The following is a 19,988-nucleotide window of genomic DNA, read 5'->3' on the forward strand; positions in this document are numbered from 1 at the left end:
TAATTCAATTTTGACTCTAGGGGTTAAGCAAAATAAGAGCCAAAATAATGGAAAAATCAAGGGTGCACCCACCGCTGTACCGTTCACAACCTTGGAGACAACATTCTCTGAGAACCAAGCACACGATGAGAATCCACTTGGTAACATCATAATTAAACGCAGCAGCAGAGCCATTACAGTGTTTGTCTTCCTCTACAATGCGCCCTAACAATAAGTATGCTCACATGTATAGCTTACATTACACACAGTCCACATGATTATTGGATTGTGAGTTCCCATGTGATCCCAGTGAGACAGTCTAAAATACTGTCCAGTGTAGAACACTCACAATGAGCTGCATTCAATACTCTTAACCAATGACAGTGCATTCCCTCATGACAACTCCATTATCTATTAGGCACATTTTCATCTAAAGAGGAGAGAGTCTGTTCCTTAAAGGTATCCATAACTTATGGCAATGCTTATGAGATGCATTGTGAGATAGCCTAAACCTGTTTTGGCTGTTGGGATGCTTGGAGTTCTGTACAGCCATCTGTGTGTACAGTGAACTTGGGCTTTTTGTTTGAGGGACTCAAAGACGTCACAGAAGTATCTGTGTATAGATGTCTATTCTCAAAGAGTGGTTGAAGAGTTGCTATGGGAGGAGTTAGGATGGGTGGGGCCAGTGAGAATATTGGGATAGGAGGGACGTTTGGATGTTATTTGGAGACCACCTCTTAACCAGGTTTTTCTTCCATGTATAAAATGAAATTCTGTTCCTAATCCCCCCCTTTCAGTAAATAAAATATTGGATTTAGGCTAACCCTGCACTTTTCTAACCAAGTGTAATTCAAAATAAATATTTCTCAGAAGAAAATAGTGCTGATTACAGTACACTGAATCTGTGGCTGGCTTGTATGATACATTTGAGTTATGTGCATATTTGGCTGCAATGTTTTGGTTTGTTGACAGTATTGTGCTTGATAAGGTTTTGAAGGTCGTCTTCTGGCTTTTTGCGTCATATTATGAAATGCAGGAGCTGCATAGGCTACTTTGTGGTTTGGTATAATGGCAGCAGTTATAACCACTGGTATTCTATTGTTGCCTATATATGCTGCTTATCTTAAATTAAGACCATTTTCCTGGTAAGCAAGAACTTGGTTTATATTTCGGTTACAAATGTAGTAGGTAGAAAATAGAAATGGATGTTTGTCTGAGATGTCATATTGGTGACATGCGCTTCTTTCTATTTGGTCATTAAACAACAAAAAAGTAGCCTAACCATAAATGGATATTTGAGATCAAATACCAGCTGAATCTGTAGGGGTTTCCTTAGTATCACTTAGGCGAACAACAATAGTTAGTCAGGAAATTGGATTGTAACTGGCTGGTGATGAACCTGCCTAATGAAATGTAAATCAATTATTGGAGATACGATGTGGAAAAGTTATGAACGTATAACAATGTTGCATTTTGTTAGATTTGATTTAAATAAAAAATATAGATCATCAGGGGAAAAAACAGGTCGATTTCATTCTCCTGAACTTTATCCCGTTTTATTGTTGCTTTATGAAGGGGCCTCTAAAAATGCTAGGCTAATTTATGAAAATGTCTCATTTTCAGAATCCGTGCCACATTTTGACTAAAGAGTTGGTTCCTGCAGTACTTCAGGACAATGACGGCCATCAACGCTCCACGGGACAAGTGAGTGCATTGAATGATTGCAGGCAGAAGCAAAAAGTTCTATGTGGATATGTATTTTATGGATACAACTGGTATACATATACTAACATTACTGGTGTAAATTTGTTTTTGTCAGGTATAATGCAGTGTGGATAATTTTTTTCATCCTTGGCTTGGGAACCCTCCTGCCATGGAATTTCTTCATGACTGCAACCACGGTAACTGTCCTTCATTCTCCTACAACTGCTTGGTTATGATAACCATGAGAAATCAGACTTGGAGCTGTAGTCTAGTAGAACAATATGCTGTTAAGGCACACAGACTGAGTTCCTATGTCTTTTAAAAGGGTAATACAACGGGTCTTAAATAATACACCTACTCTAACCAAAGGGAGCTTCTGGAGCTGCCTCGAGGAGGGACATGTTTATTGAGGCCACTTTTGTAAACGGCTAGAAACCCCTGGTTCATCGCAGGGGGAGTTCAAACTTTTGGCAATATCCTTAATCCCTGCACTGGCCCTGGACAGCAGGCTAGCATTATGAAAACATTGACTCTCATTAGTTTTGGTCATGAGCTGACCCCCCCCCCCCCCCCCAAGTCTCTCTCCTTTACCTTGTTGCTTCTCTTTAGTACTTCACCAACCGACTGAAGGACCCGGCTGTTGAGGGCTCAGCCATTCTGACAGCCAACGCCACTGTGGTGGAGGGAGACACAAGGAGCGTCCTAGAGTCCAAGTTCAACAACGTGATGACCCTGTGTGCCATGGTGCCCCTGCTCATCTTTACCTGCCTCAACTCCTTCATCCACCAGAGGTATAGTTAGAACTAATGGTCACTATAACCTACTGTAACCTCTAGGAAACCCAGGACTCACTTCAAACCACACCTCATTCCTCTTAAAAGTACCTTGAATTGATACCCCACTCTTATCCTCAATCCCTGCCTGTTTACATGTCCCCTTATCCTCACTCAATGCATTTTCCTCACAGTCCCCTAAACAACCATAGTTCTCACCCTAACCATGAATGGTGCCTCATGTAAACCTAACTTATCTCTGCTAATCAAGGTTTTTTTCTGCATGAAAAGTCTTGTGTGGGCCGCCAAAGTATTTTTCCTGGCCGCCTATGTCCAAACAGTATCATTTTTGGGATGTATAAGGTTTTCAGTGTTATCTTAAAATCACTAAAACCAGATATAGTATGTGGAAATATAATGGACCTATATACAGTACCAGTCAAAGGTTTGGACACACCTACTCATTCAAGGGTTTTTCTTTATTTTACTATTTTCTACATTGTAGAATAATAGTAATGACATAAACTATGGAATGGCATCATGTAGTAACCAAAAAAGTGTTAAACAAATACAAATATATTTGAGGCTCTTTAAATTAGCCACCCTTTGCTTTGATGACAGCTTTGCACACTTGGCATTCTCTCAACCAGCTTCACCTGGAATGCTTTTCCAACAGTCTTGAAGGAGTTCCCACACATTCTGAGCACTTGTTGGCTGCTTTTCCTTCACTCTGCGATCCAACTCATCTCAAACCATCTCAATTGGGATGAGGTCGGGTGATTGTGGATTCCAGGTCATCTGATGCATCACTCAATCACTCTCCTTCTTGGTCAAATAGCCCCTACACAGCATGGAGGTGTGTTGGGTCATTGTCCTGTGGAAAAACAAATGATAGTCCCACTAAGTGTAAACCAGATGGGTTGGCGTATTGCTGCAGAATGCTGTGGTAGCCATGCTGGTTAAGTATGCCTTGAATTCTAAATAAATCAGACAGTGTCACCAGCAAAGCACCATCACTCCTCCATGCTTCACGGTGGGAACCACACATGCAGGGATTATCTATTCACCTACTCTGTGTCACAAAGACATGGCGGTTGGTACCAGAAATCACAGATTTCCATCCGTTTAATGTCCATTGCCTGTGTTTCTTGGCCCAAGCAAGTCTCTTCTTATTATTGGTGTCCTTTTAGGAATGGTTTCTTTGCAGCAATTCGATCATGAAGGCTTGAATCATGCAGTCTCCTCTGAAAAGTTGATGTTGAGATGTGTCTGTTACTTGAACTCTGAAGCATTTATTTGGTCTGCAATTTCCGAGGCTGGTAACTCAAATTAACTTATCCTCTGCAGCAGAGGTAACTCTGGTTCTTCCCTCCCTGTGGTGGTCCTCATGAGAGCCAATTTTAATCATACTGCTTGATGGTTTTTGCGACTGCACTTGAAGAAACTTTCAAAGTTCTTGAAATGTTATGGATTGACTGACCTTCATGTCTTAAAGTAATGGACGTTTCTCTTTGCTTATTTGAGCTGTTCTTGCCATAATATGGACTTGGTATTTTATCAAATAGGGCTATCTTCTGTATACCACCCCTACCTTGTCACAACACAACTAATTGGCTCAAACACATTAAGAAGGAAAGAAATACCACAAATGTACTTTTAACAAGGCACACCTGTTAATTGAAATGCATTGCAGGTGAATAATTAATGAAGCTGGTTGAGAGAATGCCAAGAGTGTGCAAAGCTGTCATCAAGGCAAAGGGAGGCTACTTTGAAGAATCTCAAATTTAAATATATTTGGATTTGTTTAACACTTTTGGTTACTACATGATTCCATATGGGTTATTTCATAGTTTTGATGTATTCACTATTATTATACAATGTAGACAATAGTAAAAATAAAGAAAAACCCTGGAATGACTAGGTGTCTCAACTTTTGGCTGGTACTGTCTGTACCATCACTCCTGTGTTCCAATGTCACGTTGTGTTATTTCATCTAAGTTTATCATTTTAAAAGGCTAATTGATCATTAGAAAACCCTTTTGCAATTATGTTAGCACAGTTGAAAACTGGCCTTCTTTGGACTAGTTGAGTATCTGGGAGCATCAGCATTTGTGGGTTCGATTACAGGCTCAAAATGGCAAGAAACAAATAACTTTCTTCGGAAACTCGTCAGTCTATTCTTGTTCTGAGAAATGAAGGCTATTCCATGCGAGAAATGGCCAAGAAACTGAAGATCTGGTACAACGCTGTGTACTACTCCTTTCACAGAACAGAGCAAACTGGCTCTAACAAGAATAGAAAGAGTGGGAGGCCCTGGTACACAACTAAGCAAGAGGACAAGTACATTAGTGTCTAGTTTGAGAAACAGACGCCTCACAGGTCCTCAACTGGCAGCTTCATTAAATAGTACCTGCAAAACACCAGTCTCAACGTCAACAGTGAAGAGGTGACTCCAGGATGCTGGCCTTCTAGGCAGAGTTGCAAAGAAAAAGCCATATCTCAGACTGGCCAATAAAAAGAAAAGATTAATCTGGGCAAAAGAACAGACACTAGATAGAGGATGATTAGAAAAAAGTGTTATGGACAGACAAATCTAAGTTTGAGGTGTTCAGATCACAAAGAACAATATTCGTAAGATGCAGAAAAAATGAAAAGATGCTGGAGGAGTGCTTGAAGCCATCTGTCAAGCATGGTGGAGGCAATGTGATGGTCCGGGGGTGCTTTGGTGGTGGTATAGTGGGAGATTTGTGCAGGGTAAAAGGGATCTTGAAGATGGAAGGCTATCACTCCATTTTGCCATGCCATACCCTGTGGACGGTGCTTAATTAGAGCTAATTTCCTCCGACAACAGGACAAGGACCCAAAACACAGCTCCAAACTATGCAAGAACTATTTAGGGAAGAAGCAGTCACCTGGTATTCTGTCTAGTGGAGTGGCCAGCACAGTCACCGGGTCTCAACCCTATTGAGCAGTTGTGGGAGCAGCTTGACCGTATGGTACGTAAGAAATGCCCATCAAGCCAATCCAATTTGTGGGAGGTGCTTCAGGAAGCATGGGGTGAAATCTCTGAAGATTATCAACAAATTGACAACTAGAATGCCAAAGGTCTGCAAGGCTGTAATTGCTGCAAATTGAGGATTCTTTGACGATAGCGAAGTTTGACAATAATGAGCAAGGTAGAACAAACATTAGCAATATAGAAAAAACAAACGAGTCATTAAAAAAAAAACTTAGTTGAGCAAAGCTTAGTCTAAAATAAATGCATGCATCCATCCTCCTTGTTGCAACTCAAAAGACAAATCATACCAATTTAAAATATTCTGTCAGAAGCATGAAGACAAGTTGAAGTTATGAGTGTTTCCCAAATTCGCTGTTCTAATAGTGTTTATTGTCCTAAAGTTACAGTTTTCAAATGGGAGCAGTTGTGAAAGTCAGTCTATAGGCGATTCTCCATCAGCTTTATTTTGAATTAAAAAATTTGTCAAACAATATCACAGATTGAGCAAACAATATCAAGATGGGAAAAGTCTAAAGAGAACTTACAGCTGAGCAAAGCTTCTGAAAGAAACGGTGTACAGTAGGCCTATTTCCGTGGCCTATTATTAGCAATGTATAGAACCTACATGCAATGTATAAAAGCCTAGGTCTAAAAAGAGAGGAAGATTAGGCAAAAATGCAAATCATTGAATAATTATCCAGTTCTTGGGACATTAGAGTTGCATGCTCTGCAGCTGGGGCCTTCATGATTTACAACCCATCACACGGAGCACAGCCAGAGAGGCTTTCTGGTGCGTCGGACAAACGCACCACACACAGATTTTGTGCCACAGCTCCAACCAGCTCATGCTAGCGGTCCTTTTTTAGCCGTCTTGTTTTTTGTGATTCATATTTATTTTTTATTTTTTGGAGGTGGGGGGTTTGCCAATAGGGGGCGCCAACCCTAGCCCTATGGCAAGATGTGCAGAAAATGTGCTTTAAACTGCATCATTTTGTCACTACGGCCAACAGAAGGGCCTCACAATGTTGGTCTGCAACATTGGCCACGCCGCTCCATGCCCACCACCTAATCCCCATTTTGATCCAGAAAAAGACCTGTAATCCTCACCCCTCCCTCTCATTTCAACCCGGAATAATGTATCGTTTTGACAATATCGTAATATTATTTTTGCGCTAGTTGGCTGTGCCTGCACCAAAACTCCACTATTTTTCCTTCATAGCTTGTTCTCCATCTTTTTAAATAGGGAGCCAATTTGTTTTCAGCACTTATTTTCATGACTGATCAAAACTCATTTTCTCATGACTCTCTTGACCTGCTGCAGCAGACATATGGTGAGCAATATGTTTGGAACATTGAATAGCAATAAAATCAGTATCGAATCGCAATACATAGAATTGTGAGAATCGCAATGCGTATCGTATTGGAACCTAAGTATTGTGCGGTCCCTGGGGATTCCCAGCCCTAGTCGTCCATCGGTGACCCCCACTTCTGTCTAAATAGTCATAGGAATGTCATCTGTTTTTATCCTCCTTTCTCACTCCTCCCCTCACCTCTCCCCCAGGATTCCTCAGAATTGGCGTATCGCCGGCTGCCTGTCTGTGATCCTGGTGGTGTTTCTGTTGACGGCGGTGCTGGTCAAAGTGGACATGGGTCCTCTCCCCTTCTTCTCTCTCACCATCATCAAAATCATCTGCATCAATTGTAAGTGGACCCCAACCTACCTCATACCTAACACACCAAGCTCACACACTTCAACTCATCACCACTCACACCATCTGCTACGGAGTTGGCTTGTTTAAAATGGGATGTAAAACAGGATACGCTCACCCCCATTTTGCTCTCCTGTTGGTTTGATCCTGATGCCTGATGAGGAGCAGCTTCTCCAACGGTTTAGGTTCTGCCAGAGGGGAGGACTGGGTGACCCAATTGGAACGCTTTGATGTTGATATGCGCACTCCCCCTGTGAAGACTGTGTATACTAGGAAGGGGGTGAATGAAATCATGTTTTATGTAAAACAACCCTTGTGATGTTCTCATTTGTTTTTGCTTTATGTCTCTGTGATGTGCCAACCCTACCTCTCTTGATCTTCCTCTTTTGAGTATATCATGACCTTTTCTTCGAATCTCTTCCAATAAAGTGTTTTCCCTCTCTTGCCTTCAGATGTATTACTCCCTCTATCCAACACCTACAATCACTCATTCTCTCTCTACTTTTACTTAATTTCCTCCCCTCTCTCTCTCTCTCTACCCAGCGTTTGGGGCAGTGCTGCAAGGTAGTCTGTTTGGCCTGGCTGCAATGATGCCGGCCTCCTACACCACACCTATCATGAGTGGACAGGGTCTCGCTGGAACCTTCGCTGCCTTCTCCATGATCTGTGCCCTGGCCAGTATGTCTAACACTCGCAACAGGTCCATAACTTCTATTCCAGGATGAGGATAGTAAGCACTTCCTGGTCATGACCCTGTGTTCTGTGTGTAGGTGGCTCAGCCCTGCAGGACAGTGCCTTTGGCTACTTCATCACTGCGTGCGTGGTCGTCTTCCTGGCCATCCTGTCCTACCTCGCTCTGCCTAGTATGGTAAAACCTCCAACTAACACATTCTAATCCAGTGGCTCTCAACTGGTTTTGCCTCGGGACCCAAATTGAACCAAGTTGTCTGTCTCAATCCAATATTCACATCTTTATTTTTTATTTTTTTGCAATCTGGACAACTGTGGTTAATGCTAGTAAATGTACCAATTATATGACAAGGGAACAGTCTCACCTTCCATTTTCAGTCATTCAATTTTGTCCATGTTCTTGATGAAGAATGTTAAGCTTACTGGTTTGAGACCACAAGAAATATAGTTGAGGTTAAATTATTTAAAAAATCATAATTTCTACACACTTTATACCTGGTTTTAGTCGTTTAAGTTCAGACTGGAGTATTTTTCAATAAAGAAAAACTTGCGACCCATTCAAAACCATTCAAAACCATTTGGGTTGCGACCCACCAGTTTCGAATAGCTGCTCGAATCTACACAGAACATTGGCCCCTACTGATCTGGTTTTCCTAATGGGAGGCTCTGACCTCAATACTGCTTCACTTTGTCAGGGAAGTCGTCATTGGCTCAACAAGGTTATGTGAGGGAAGTTGTTAGCAGGGTGTAGCACTATAAAGCCCCATATCCATAATGTGTCCTCCTACTCAGCTATATGGACAGATTCAGTAACCTGATAATAATATGTAGGGGTGTTAACTTCGGTGTCCTGGTTAAATTTCCAATCTGGCACTCAAACCATCATAGCCACCTGGCTTCCAATTGGCTCATTTCATCCCCTCTCCTCCCCCCTGTAACTCTTCCTCAGGTTGTTGCTGTAAGAAACTGTTATCAGTCAACTTACCTGGTATAATAAGGGTAAATAGATAATGTAGGCTGGCAAATGTGTTGAATTGTCTTAAAGTCTCTCCCTACCTCGCAGGAGTTTTTCCAGTACTACCTGGAAAGTAATGGATCCAAGCCAGCCGGCGGAGATGAGGAGAACAAGATGAACCTATTGAAAAAAGGTACAGTCAGCAGCTGGAATGACATGTAATAAGACGCTGCTTATATAACCTGAAGCCATTGAAAAATGTGTTTCTCCTTTTGTGTGTAGTAGTGTACTCAGCCCAGGGCTCAATGGATTATAGTATCACTATAATCTGCTTGTTTATGCATGTTCCTTGATTTCATTCTCAGTTCTTCTTTAAATTAGCTTCTTTTGCATCTCAATTTGTGTAAAGCTAACAACAAAAGAGGATGTGAGGAATCATACAGACTTTTGCGTTGTGTGACAGACAGCCCAGCAGAGAAGAGTCCAGTGGTCAGTCTGACAGAGGAGGAAGCCAAGCCCACGATATCTGTGTTTGCCATCTTTAAACAGGCAAGGGACCTGCACAAAGACAATATCAACTAAGTGGTCCTCCCAAGTGAGGAAATTGGTGGTGGAGCCTAAAACCACCCACTTATGTTGTACTCATTTTGTCCTGTGTTTGTAGATCTGGGTAATGGCCCTCTCTGTGTGCTTCGTGTTCACCATCACCATCGGAACTTTTCCTGCAGTCACAGTTGATGTCAGATCCACCATGGCCGATGGAGGTGCCTGGGGTGAGTGTGCTGAGGGAACGTTTATGTTGTAAATGATTACACAAGTCTTTATTCACCTGTGTTTTGCTGTATAAATGGCGTGTGAAGAGAGCGACCAGCATACAGGCTCATAGCATTCATCATCTATATAAAAAAACTAGCAAGGACAATGCCGAACATCTGCCCTTGCGATTATGCTGAAATAGGTTCCAGTATTGATTTTAAGTCTGTGGACTTGTTATTCACCATGCGGTTTATTGTCCCTCTTGTCACCACAGATACATACTTCATCCCTGTGTCGTGTTTCCTGATCTTCAACGTGATGGACTGGGCAGGAAGGAGTCTGACGGCCGTGTGTATGTGGGTGAGTCTTGAGGCCCTGAGCACTAGTTCCACTGACACGGTCTCAAACAGACAAAGACTTGTTGGTGTGGATTCCTACTTAACATCTGTGCTCCCTTAAAATGGTTCCACTTGGCCTGACCAATTGTTCCCCTTGGCCAACTTCTTTGACGTTTCACTGGACCATAGATCAGAATGTCTTGGCGTCTCATCAATCTAAAAGGGAGAGAAGGATAGGCTAATGATTCCCATGACAACAGTATAACATACAATGACATAACACTTTTGTTTAAAAATACCTTAACTTCTCAAAAATGTTAATCCAAATCTGATCCAGATTACTGCCTGGTGATTACATGACGTTATAGGGGTTGTAAACCCCTCCTCCACACCCCATCAAAGTGAATAGAATGGAATTATAGTTGGAAACCTTGTTGGGGAGTATGAGTGAAATCATGCTGAGACACCCGTCCAGTCGGATTTACAGCGCTAGACACAGCACCGAGACTGCCCTGGTAAGGGTCATCAATAAACTCCTAATGAATACTGACTCTGGGGCTGCCAGCATTCTCACACTGCTGGACCTCTGTGTAGTATTCAACAGGGTCAGCCACGCCATCCTGCTGGACCGCATGGAGAAGCTCTTGGGGCCTGTCAGACACAGGACCCCAACCAGTCCAGGACAATCTCACTGATCGCTACCAGTTTGTAGCCATCCTAGTAGGTCAGACAGTTGTGGTCTGACAGAGGGTCCCTCAAGGCTCTGTCCTCGGGCTACTAATGTTTTATATCTGCATGCTGCCACTGGGAAACATCTTGAGGAAACAGACAGGGCTTTCGCTTTTATGCTGACGAAATAAAAAGCTCTGTCTCCACAAGCACTGACATTGCCAATGCCACTACAAAGTCAGTGTAAAGTCAGTGTGGAAGAGGTGAAGAAATTATTGTTGTCTATCAACAATGACAAGCCACCAGGGTCTGACAATCTGGATGGAAAATTACTGAGGATAATAGCAGTCGATATTGCCACTCCTATTTGCCACATCTTCAATTTAAGCCTACTAGAGAGTGTGTGCCCTCAGGTCTGGAGGGAAGTGAAAGTCATTCCGCTACCCAAGAATAGTAAAGCCCCCTTTGGCTATTTGAGCCAGTAATCAGCCTGTTACCAACCCTTAGTAAACTCCTGTAAAAAATTGTGTTTGACCAGATGCAATGCTATTTTACAGTAAACAAACATAATTTCAGCATGCTTATAGGGAAGGACACTCAACAAGCACAGCACATACACAAATGACTGATGATTGGCTGAGAGAAATTGATGATAAAATGATTGTGGGGGCTGTCTTGTTAGACCAGTGCAGCTTTTGACATTATCGATCATAGTCTACTGCTGGAAAAACGTATGTGTTATTTGTCTAACAGAACACAGAGGGTGTTCTTTAATGGAAGCCTATCAAATATATTCCAGTTAGAATCAGGAATTCCCCAGGGTAGCTGTTTAGGCCCCTTGATTTTTTCAATTTTTACAAATGACATGCCACTGACTTTGAGTAAAGCCAGAGTTTCTATGTATGCGGATGACTCAACACTATACACGTCAGCTACTACAGAGACTGAAATGACTGCAACACTCAACAAAGAGCTACAGTTAGTTTCAGAGTGGGTGGCAAGGAATAAGTTAGCCCTAAATATTTCTAAAACTAAAAGCATTGTATTTGGAACTAAACACTCACTAAACCCTAAACCTCAACTAAATATTGTAATAAATAATGTGGAAATTGAGCAAGTTGAGTTAAAGTTAACTAAACTGCTTGGAGTAAACCTAGATTGTAAACTGTCATGGTCAAAACATACTGATGCAGTAGTAGCTAAGATGGAGATAAATCAAAGTGTATTTGTCACGTGCGCTGAATACAACAGCATTTCACCTTACAGCTTACTTACAGGCTCTAACCAATAGTGTGAAAAAGGTATTAGGTGAACAATAGGTAGGTAAAGAAATAAAACAACAGTAAAAAGACAGGCTATATACAGTAGCGAGGCTATAAAAGTAGCACGGCTACATACAGACATCGGTTAGTCAGGCTGATTGAGGTAGTATGTAGATATGGTTAAAGTGACTATGCATATATGATGAACTGAGAGTAGCAGTAGCGTAAAAGAGTTGGTTGGTGGGTGGGACACAATGCAGATAGCACGGTTAGCCAATGTGCGGGAGCACTGGTTGGTCGGCCCAATTGAGGTAGTATGTACATGAATGTATAGTTAAAGTGACTATGCATATATGATAAACAGAGAGTAGCAGCAGCGTAAAAAGAGGGGTTGGGGTTTTTAGGGCCTTCCTCTGACACCGCCTGGTGCAGAGGTCCTGGATGCAGGCAGCTTAGCCCCAGTGATGTACTGGGCCATACACACTACCCTCTGTAGTGCCTTGCGGTCAGAGGCCGAGCAATTGCCGTACCAGGCAGTGATGCAACCAGTCAGGATGCTCTCGATGTTGCAGCTGTAGAACCTTTTGAGGAAATCTGTCTATAATAAAGCGATGCTCTGCCTTCTTATCAACAAGGAAGGTCCTACAGGCCCTAGTTTTGTCGCACCTTGACTACCGTTCAGTCTTGTGGTCAGCTGCCACAAAAAAGGACTCGGGAAAATTGCAATTGGCAAAGGGCAGCACGGCTGGCCCTTGGATGTACACAGAGAGCTAATATTAATAATACGCATGTCAATCTCTCCTGACTGAAAGTAGAGGACAGATTGACTTCATCACTACTTTTATTTATGAGAGGTATTGACATGTTGAATGCACCGAGCTGTCTGTCTAAACTACTGGCACACAGCTCGGACACTCATGCATACCCCACAAGACATGCCACGAGGTCCCTTCACAGTCCCCAAGTCCAGAACAGACTATGGGAGGCACACAGTACTACATAGAGCCATGACTACATGGAACTCTTTTCCACATCAAGTAACTAATGCTAGCAGTAAAATTAGATTTAAAAAAACACCTTATGGAACAGTGGGGACTGTGAAGCAACACAAACATTGGCACAGACACACACAAGCGCACTATACATACACGTGGATTTAGTCATGTAGATATGTGGTGGAGTAGGGGCCTGAGGGCACACAGTGTGTTGTGAAATCTGGGAATGTAATGTTTTAAAATGGTATAATCTGCCTTAATTTAGCTGGACCCCAGGAAGAGTAGCTACTGCTTTGGCATGGTGTCAAGGTCCTCCCCTCCAGTGAGGTTCACAACCTGGGTGTGATATTTGACAGTCGGCTCTCGTTTGAGGCTGATATCAAGAGTTTGACCAGTCTAATTCTTCCATCTACGGAACATTGCCAGGTTACGACCTATGGGATCACATCCTGCAGCTGAGCGACTCATCCACGCCTTTATTTAATCCCGTCTGGACTATTGTAACGCCCTGTTTGTTGGCGCATCTGCCAAGTGCTTAAACAGGATACAATATTTCCAGAACTGTGGTGCACGTGTCCTCACCCACACCTCCCCCCAAGAGCACATCACTCTGGTGCTGTCCAAACTCCACTGGCTCTCCATATGCTCACGCACTGACTACACTCCTACCAAGGTATCCACAACTCTGGAACCAAGTATCTGTCTGACCTCCTTCTACCCTTTTTCCCCACACGCACCCTTTGCTCCTCCATCTAACTTCAGCAGCCTCGTAGCAAACTAAAAACTATGGGTGACAGAGCTATCCGTTGCGCTGTTCCGCGGCTGTGGAATGCACTTCCAGACACTAGTAGGGCTGTCCTCCTTTTATGGCACAGCTCAAGACCGTGCAGTTGCTAATTCTGCTAATTCTGTTCTCATGTCCTCCGGATCTGATGTCACCTGTTATATATCTCTTTGTTTGTTGTCTGTTCTGGATTATTTTATGTTTGCGCCTTGTGTGTGAGAAGCGTTTTACAAATTAAATGTATTATCAATCATTCAGAATTCTGTGAAAAATCTGGTTTGGAACAGAACACTTGATGTGTAGGCCAGTGGTTTGTATTGGAAAAAAGCCCTTGTGTTTTTAGGATGAAGAGGTTGTGTGACTGCTGAAGGAAGTCGGTTTTGGTGGGTGGTTGAGGAGTGGTGAAATGAAAGACCCCCTGTTGATTTGGAGTAGCTTCCTGTTTTTAACTAGATCTCATGACTGGGGCTGTAACAACTCCCAGCTCTGGAGTCTGTAATTCACTGGCTGAGAGGTTTCCCCATAGAGATCTAGATGGTGTTCTGTTTCTATTTAATTCTACCTCCGCTCCCTCCCTTCTACATCATGACCCCTATGATTACTTTAGAACAGTCTCGTCCTCCCCAATTAAGGTGCCACCAACCTCCTGTGATTCTGACTAATTTACATGAAAGGAAATTGCTTTGACTACAATTTGGCTACCCTTATAACGTGATTCAACATATTTTTGCCAGACAATCTAAACCATTAGATTGAGATACAGCCTTGATAACACATTGCTGACCCTAGAACATCCCTTAGCCAGCTGTGAGTACCTCATTAATCTAATCTCCAGCCCATCTGAAAACCTGCCCTGAACCCTAGTCAGCCTCACACCACTCAATGCTCTGTGGTGTTCTATTCTACAGGCCCTACTGCTATCCAATCCAATTGAAATAATCAAATGCAATGCAATTAAGCTTGGCCACGGGTGGAATAGTTAAATTATTTCACTGAAAATGTTTCCCTATCCCTTTTTACAGCGCTGTGTTTTATTAGCCTCGCTTCGTGCTGAAGTTGAGTGTGAGTTGAGTTGTTTATTTCTCCTGCCAGCTCTGAATTCTGTAACTAAAGGTTTCATTTGGAGTTCACAGGCTCCTTGTCTAAGCTTTTCATTTGAATGTGTGTGGGTTTCAAACCCCGTCTTATCCAGGGTGTGGCTCTGTCTCAGGCTACATAACCTTGCACTACTGTCTCCCACTCATACATTACTGAAGATACACAGGAAGTGGGTATAACCCTCAGCAACCTGACATTTCAGCACACCTGACCAGCAACTTTCTTGTTGACAAAATAAAATATGAAGAGAGGTGATTGCGATCAGGGTTCACATTCATAAGTGATCTGTTTTAAACAGAGTATACAGTATAAGAGTGGAGTGGATCTGTACGATGTGTTGATGCGTATTGAGATGTCCTCTTTTGTCCTGTCAGCCCGGTAAGGACAGCGTCATCCTGCCCGTCATGGTGGGTCTCCGTGTGGTCTTTGTGCCTCTCTTTATGCTGTGTAACGTCCAGCCCAGGAACAACCTGCCCGTGCTGTTCACCCACGACGCCTGGTACATCGTCTTCATTATCCTCTTCTCCTTCAGCAATGGATACCTGGCCAGCCTCTGCATGTGCTTTGGACCAAAGTAAGACCATCACCAGTGACAACTACAGCAGAGTTCTCAACCCTCTGTACCAGGGACCGGCACTGCTGACTGGTTCCTCAGCTGGAAAGCTGACTAATTATAGTCAGTTCACAAGCGGTACTCCATAGAAGGGAAACATAGCTTGCCGGTTCCTGTAACACAGGTTGAGAAACACTGTACTTCCACAGTCTTCTCATGGCGAGAAAGACATTGCACTGGTTCATCATTTGTATACAGTCCTGTTTTCTTCTCCTGGTCATGTGTTTTGTCCCTCCTATTTCCATACAGGAAAGTGGCACAACGCGAAGCGGAGACGGCCGGGACCATCATGGCGTTCTTCCTGTCTCTGGGTTTGGCTCTTGGAGCTGCCCTGTCCTTTGTTTTCAGAATCATTATCTAGACCTGGAGTCCCCACAACACCACCCCACAGAACACTGTCTGCTTCTCTACCCGCCGTGCAGGACGAGGGGTGGAGGAGGAGGTGAACTTTGCTGTGTTGACTGTCACACGGCAGCAACACTACAACACTCGGATGCAGCCAGCCTCAGAGCTTGAGTGTTTGTGCTTCCACTCTTCCCACTGAATTATAATACTCTCCATTTTGAAAGAATGCAAAATTAATCTAGTTCAGCTGGCTATGTAACTGTTCTCATCTCGTGCTCTAGTTGCCAACATGTCTCATCCTGCAGGGAACATGGTGGAAGACCGGAGAAGCGCTCTCAGCTCAAGGGAGTATTTCAGCTCTTAGGCCAAAATGCCGCTATGAGCCGTAAATGGTGCAGGACACGTATTTATATGGATTGCGAAATGATTGTGAAACTGCAGCTTCTAATGTCTTAGTATATGTTATCATTGAGTTGTATTGGCCCTCTAGTTTAGAATAGGTTTTAAATTTCAATTAAGTTGTTTTACCAGCCTACGTCCGTGTGTAAATAAATGCTCATTATGGTAGCGCTTTGCCCTGACATGTAAAGGTATTTTAAGCACAGCTACAACAAATATGCAGCTACTAATTACATGCGATGTGCTAGTGAACGTGAGGGGAGGAGAGTTTTTGTAAACTCACCCGTTCATTTGCGCTGTCAGTTTGTGCCATTCTTCGGGTTTATCAAAACATTTTGTATCAGAACTACAATGAACAAAAATATCAACGAAGATTTTACTGAGTCAGGTCATATAAGGAAATCAGTCAATTTAAAAAACGATTCATTAGGCCCTAATCTATGGATTTCACATGACTGGGAATACAGATATGCAGATAGCATCGAGTTGATCAGTGGTAAAATGTTGGGTTTTATTTGTCTTATTTACAGGCCTACTTTTTATTATTATTTGCATAAAATACTTCAACTAATTTCTTGTGGTCTGTGAAATGTTGTCCCACTCTTCAATGGCTGTGTGAAGTTGCTGGATATTGGCGGGAAGTGGAACATGCTGGCAATGGAAGAACTGGGAAATTTTCAGCGTCCAGGAATTGTGTACAGATCCTTGCAACACGGGGCTGTGCATGATCATGCTAAAACATGAGGTGATGGTGGCGGATGAATGTCACGACAATGGGCCTCAGGATCTCGTTGCGGTATCTCTCTGCATTTAAATTGCCATAGATAAAATGCAATTGTTTTCATTGTCCATAGCTTATGCCTGCCCATACCATAACCCCACCGCCACCATGGGGCACTCTGTTCACAACATTGACATCAGCAAACCGCTTGCCTACACGACGCCATACTGCCAGTTGCCCTGTACAGTTAACTGGGATTCATCTGTGAAGAGCACACTTCTCCAGTGTGCCAGTGGCCATCCAAGGTGAGCATTTACCCACTGAAGTCAGTTATGACGCCGAACTGCAGTCAAGTCAAGACCCTGGTGAGGACGACGAGCACACACATGAGCTTCCCTGAGATGGTTTCTACAGTTTGTGCAGAAATTCTTCAGTTGTGCAAACCCACAGTTTCATCAGCTGTCCGGGTAGCTGGTCAGACAATCCCGCAGGTGAAGAAAACTGATGTGGTGGGCCTGCGGTTGAGAGGCAGGTTGGATGTACTGCCAAATTCTCTAAGCCGCCTCTGTCGAGAAATTAACATTCAACTCTCAGGCCACAGCTCTGGTGGACATTCCTGCAGTCAGCATGCCAATTGCATTCTCCCTCAACTTGAGCCATCTGTGGCATGGTGTTGTGTGACAACTGCACACTTTAGTGGCCTTTTGTCCCCAACACAATGTGCACCTGTGTAATGATTATTCTGTATAGTCAGCTTCTTGATATGCCACACCTGTCAGCTGAATGATTTATCTTGGCAAAGGAGAAATGGTCACTAACGGATGTAAACAAGTGTGCTGAAAATTGGAGAGAAATAAGCTTTTTGTGCATATGGAACATTTCTTGCATCTTTTTTTATTTCAGCTCAAGACCAACACACTTTTTACATGTTGCGTTTTATTTTTTTCTTCAGTGGTGGAAAAAGTACACAATTTTCATACTTGAGTAATTTTCTATTAAAGGCTCTTTACTTTAACTCAAATAAAAGTCACCCTGTAAAATACTATTTTAGTAAAATTATTTGGTGTTTAAATATATTCACATATTAAAAGTAAATCTTTTAGAATTCTTTATATTACGGAAACCAGATGGTACCATTTTTTTTAAAATGTATTTGCAGATAGCCAGGGGCACACAAAACAATTCACAAACGAAGCATCTGTGTTTAGTGAGTCCGCCAAATTAGTCGCATGACTAGGGATGCTCTCTTGGTAAATGCGTGAATTGGGCCATTTTCCTGTCCTGCTATGCATTAGAAATGTAACGAGTACTTTTTGGATGTCAGGGAAAATGTATGGAGCAAAAAGTACATTTTTCTTTAGAAAGGTAGTAAAGTACAGATAGCCCAAAAAATACTTTAGTACTTTAAAGTATTTTTACTGTATTACTTTACACCACTGTTTTTTCTATCCTTTAAGCAACTTTTATCATGTGTAATGCCAATTTATCTTACTATTTCTACCGATCTGCGTGCCAGTTATGGTTTTCATATGCATATTTTCTTGAATAATTTAATTTATAGTAACGTCTTCATATATCAAAATCATGAAACGTATCAACTATTAGTTTGGGTCAGGCCCGAAGCTTGCGCTAGCGAACTTGCAACATTGTATAAAATATTTTGGGCTCTCAGTTTCCGGTGCCAGTGAGATTGGGACATAGCTGGCTATTTGCGCAAGGGATAAGAAGCAGTGCTTGATTTTGGCGGGCGCCCACCGGAGCTGAATACAGGCGCCTCAAATGTTTTACTGCTTGAGCTCCTTTTCCAATTATAGAATATAAACAGTACCAGCACACAAAATGATTACCGGAACCTAAATCAGTCAAGCACTGATAAAATGGGCCTACCTGATTACTTGTGTTTCCACTGGATCGGAGCATGGCATTTTAACCTTTCATGCTGAGTGGTTAACGAAAGGAGAGGGCAGGAAAAACATTTAAAATACATTCAGGAACTATTGTAGTTCTTAATGGCTGTTAAAACAGACAGCATTAACGTGCTGTTTTGAGGTGAAGAAAACATTACTTTGAGAAGCTCCACATGTCAGTAGTGGTGGTGTGTTAAGCCAATCAGAAATACTATCAAATCCCCAAATGGGCACATTTGCACGCAGGCCAGTTAGCCTATAGGCCTACTATGCTTGCACGTCCTTAACACTGGCAGGAGCGCCCCAAACAAAAGACATGGCTAAATTGAAAGACATGGCTAAATGTGCACATATTGGCGGGAGAGGGCGCATTCAGTAGAAAAGTGCATTGTGCACATGGTCAATGCAATGTCTGCATTGGCCATTCAAAATTTAAGTTGATGCCGCCTGAGAAGAAGTCCGGGCATTCATACTTTGCGGAGCAGTAGAGCTGTTAAGGGACTGAGTTTGTTTTCTACAGGATGTACCGCCCCCACATACGGTCAACCAATCATGTCAATGCGGACCTATACAGAGCCCTCCGCTTTGCACATTTGGGAGGCACATGGCGGTGTGGTACGGAGCTTGACTTGGCCTCTGCATGCCTCCTGGAGGCTTCGCAATTGCGTCAAACCCTCCGACCACATTACAGATCAAGCATCAATTGTCTTTTGTGTAGGCCTCCGCAATGGATTAGTTCACAGAGATGGGCGCAAATATATTTGTTTTAGTTGAGCAGTAACAATCTCGGTCGACCAAACAGTTGACCAGTCGACTAATTGGGGTAAGCCCTAGTTTGTTGTGTAGTTCTATTCAAACCGTATTGGTACAAGTTGAATTTGCCTGGATCGTATGTCAGGTTGTTTTTATGAATAAAAAAATGTCATGTGCCTGTTAGTGTTTATATTTTAAGTTTCACGTGGTAAATTAAGTTCTTATGCTTTAAGAAGCCTTTTATCCCATATGCATTATATTAACAGGTGTGTGTATCCAAACAGCACTATTTCAAAAACATAATGTGGTCGATCTTCTCATCTAGAATGGAGTGAAAGTCAACCAGATAGTTGACATGAAGCAGTCCCGTAATTTTGTTTTTACGTACGACTTGGTCTGCCTCTCTTGGCCCCAATAGGTATTGCATACCCACACTGACATGGAAAGGGATTGAAGTTTAAACAATGTCGAATATAGTCCATGCCAGAACATTGCTTCGTGTTTTTGGACTTCCTTAATTGTCCAGTCTGTAGACCAACT

General features: G+C 42.7%; 1 protein-coding gene across 2 annotated transcripts in view; it reads left to right on the plus strand.

Moving 5' to 3' along the window:
• LOC111978118 (equilibrative nucleoside transporter 1) overlaps positions 1–15,887 on the plus strand; it is a 60,471-nt gene extending 44,584 nt beyond the window's left edge. For both annotated transcript variants that reach the window (XM_024007949.2, XM_024007946.3), the window contains 12 exons: positions 1,603–1,683; positions 1,799–1,880; positions 2,293–2,474; positions 7,016–7,155; positions 7,707–7,841; positions 7,934–8,031; positions 8,917–9,001; positions 9,272–9,357; positions 9,473–9,581; positions 9,839–9,924; positions 15,085–15,284; positions 15,573–15,887. In XM_024007949.2, the coding sequence (XP_023863717.1) occupies positions 1,655–1,683; positions 1,799–1,880; positions 2,293–2,474; positions 7,016–7,155; positions 7,707–7,841; positions 7,934–8,031; positions 8,917–9,001; positions 9,272–9,357; positions 9,473–9,581; positions 9,839–9,924; positions 15,085–15,284; positions 15,573–15,684 (1,344 nt within the window). In that variant the 5' untranslated portion in view covers positions 1,603–1,654 and the 3' untranslated portion in view covers positions 15,685–15,887. The remainder of the gene's footprint in view (positions 1–1,602; positions 1,684–1,798; positions 1,881–2,292; positions 2,475–7,015; positions 7,156–7,706; positions 7,842–7,933; positions 8,032–8,916; positions 9,002–9,271; positions 9,358–9,472; positions 9,582–9,838; positions 9,925–15,084; positions 15,285–15,572) is intronic.
• Positions 15,888–19,988: the final 4,101 nt, after the last annotated feature.

This window comes from Salvelinus sp. IW2-2015, linkage group LG18 (genome assembly GCF_002910315.2).
Source record: "Salvelinus sp. IW2-2015 linkage group LG18, ASM291031v2, whole genome shotgun sequence".
Lineage (NCBI taxonomy): Eukaryota > Metazoa > Chordata > Actinopteri > Salmoniformes > Salmonidae > Salvelinus > Salvelinus sp. IW2-2015.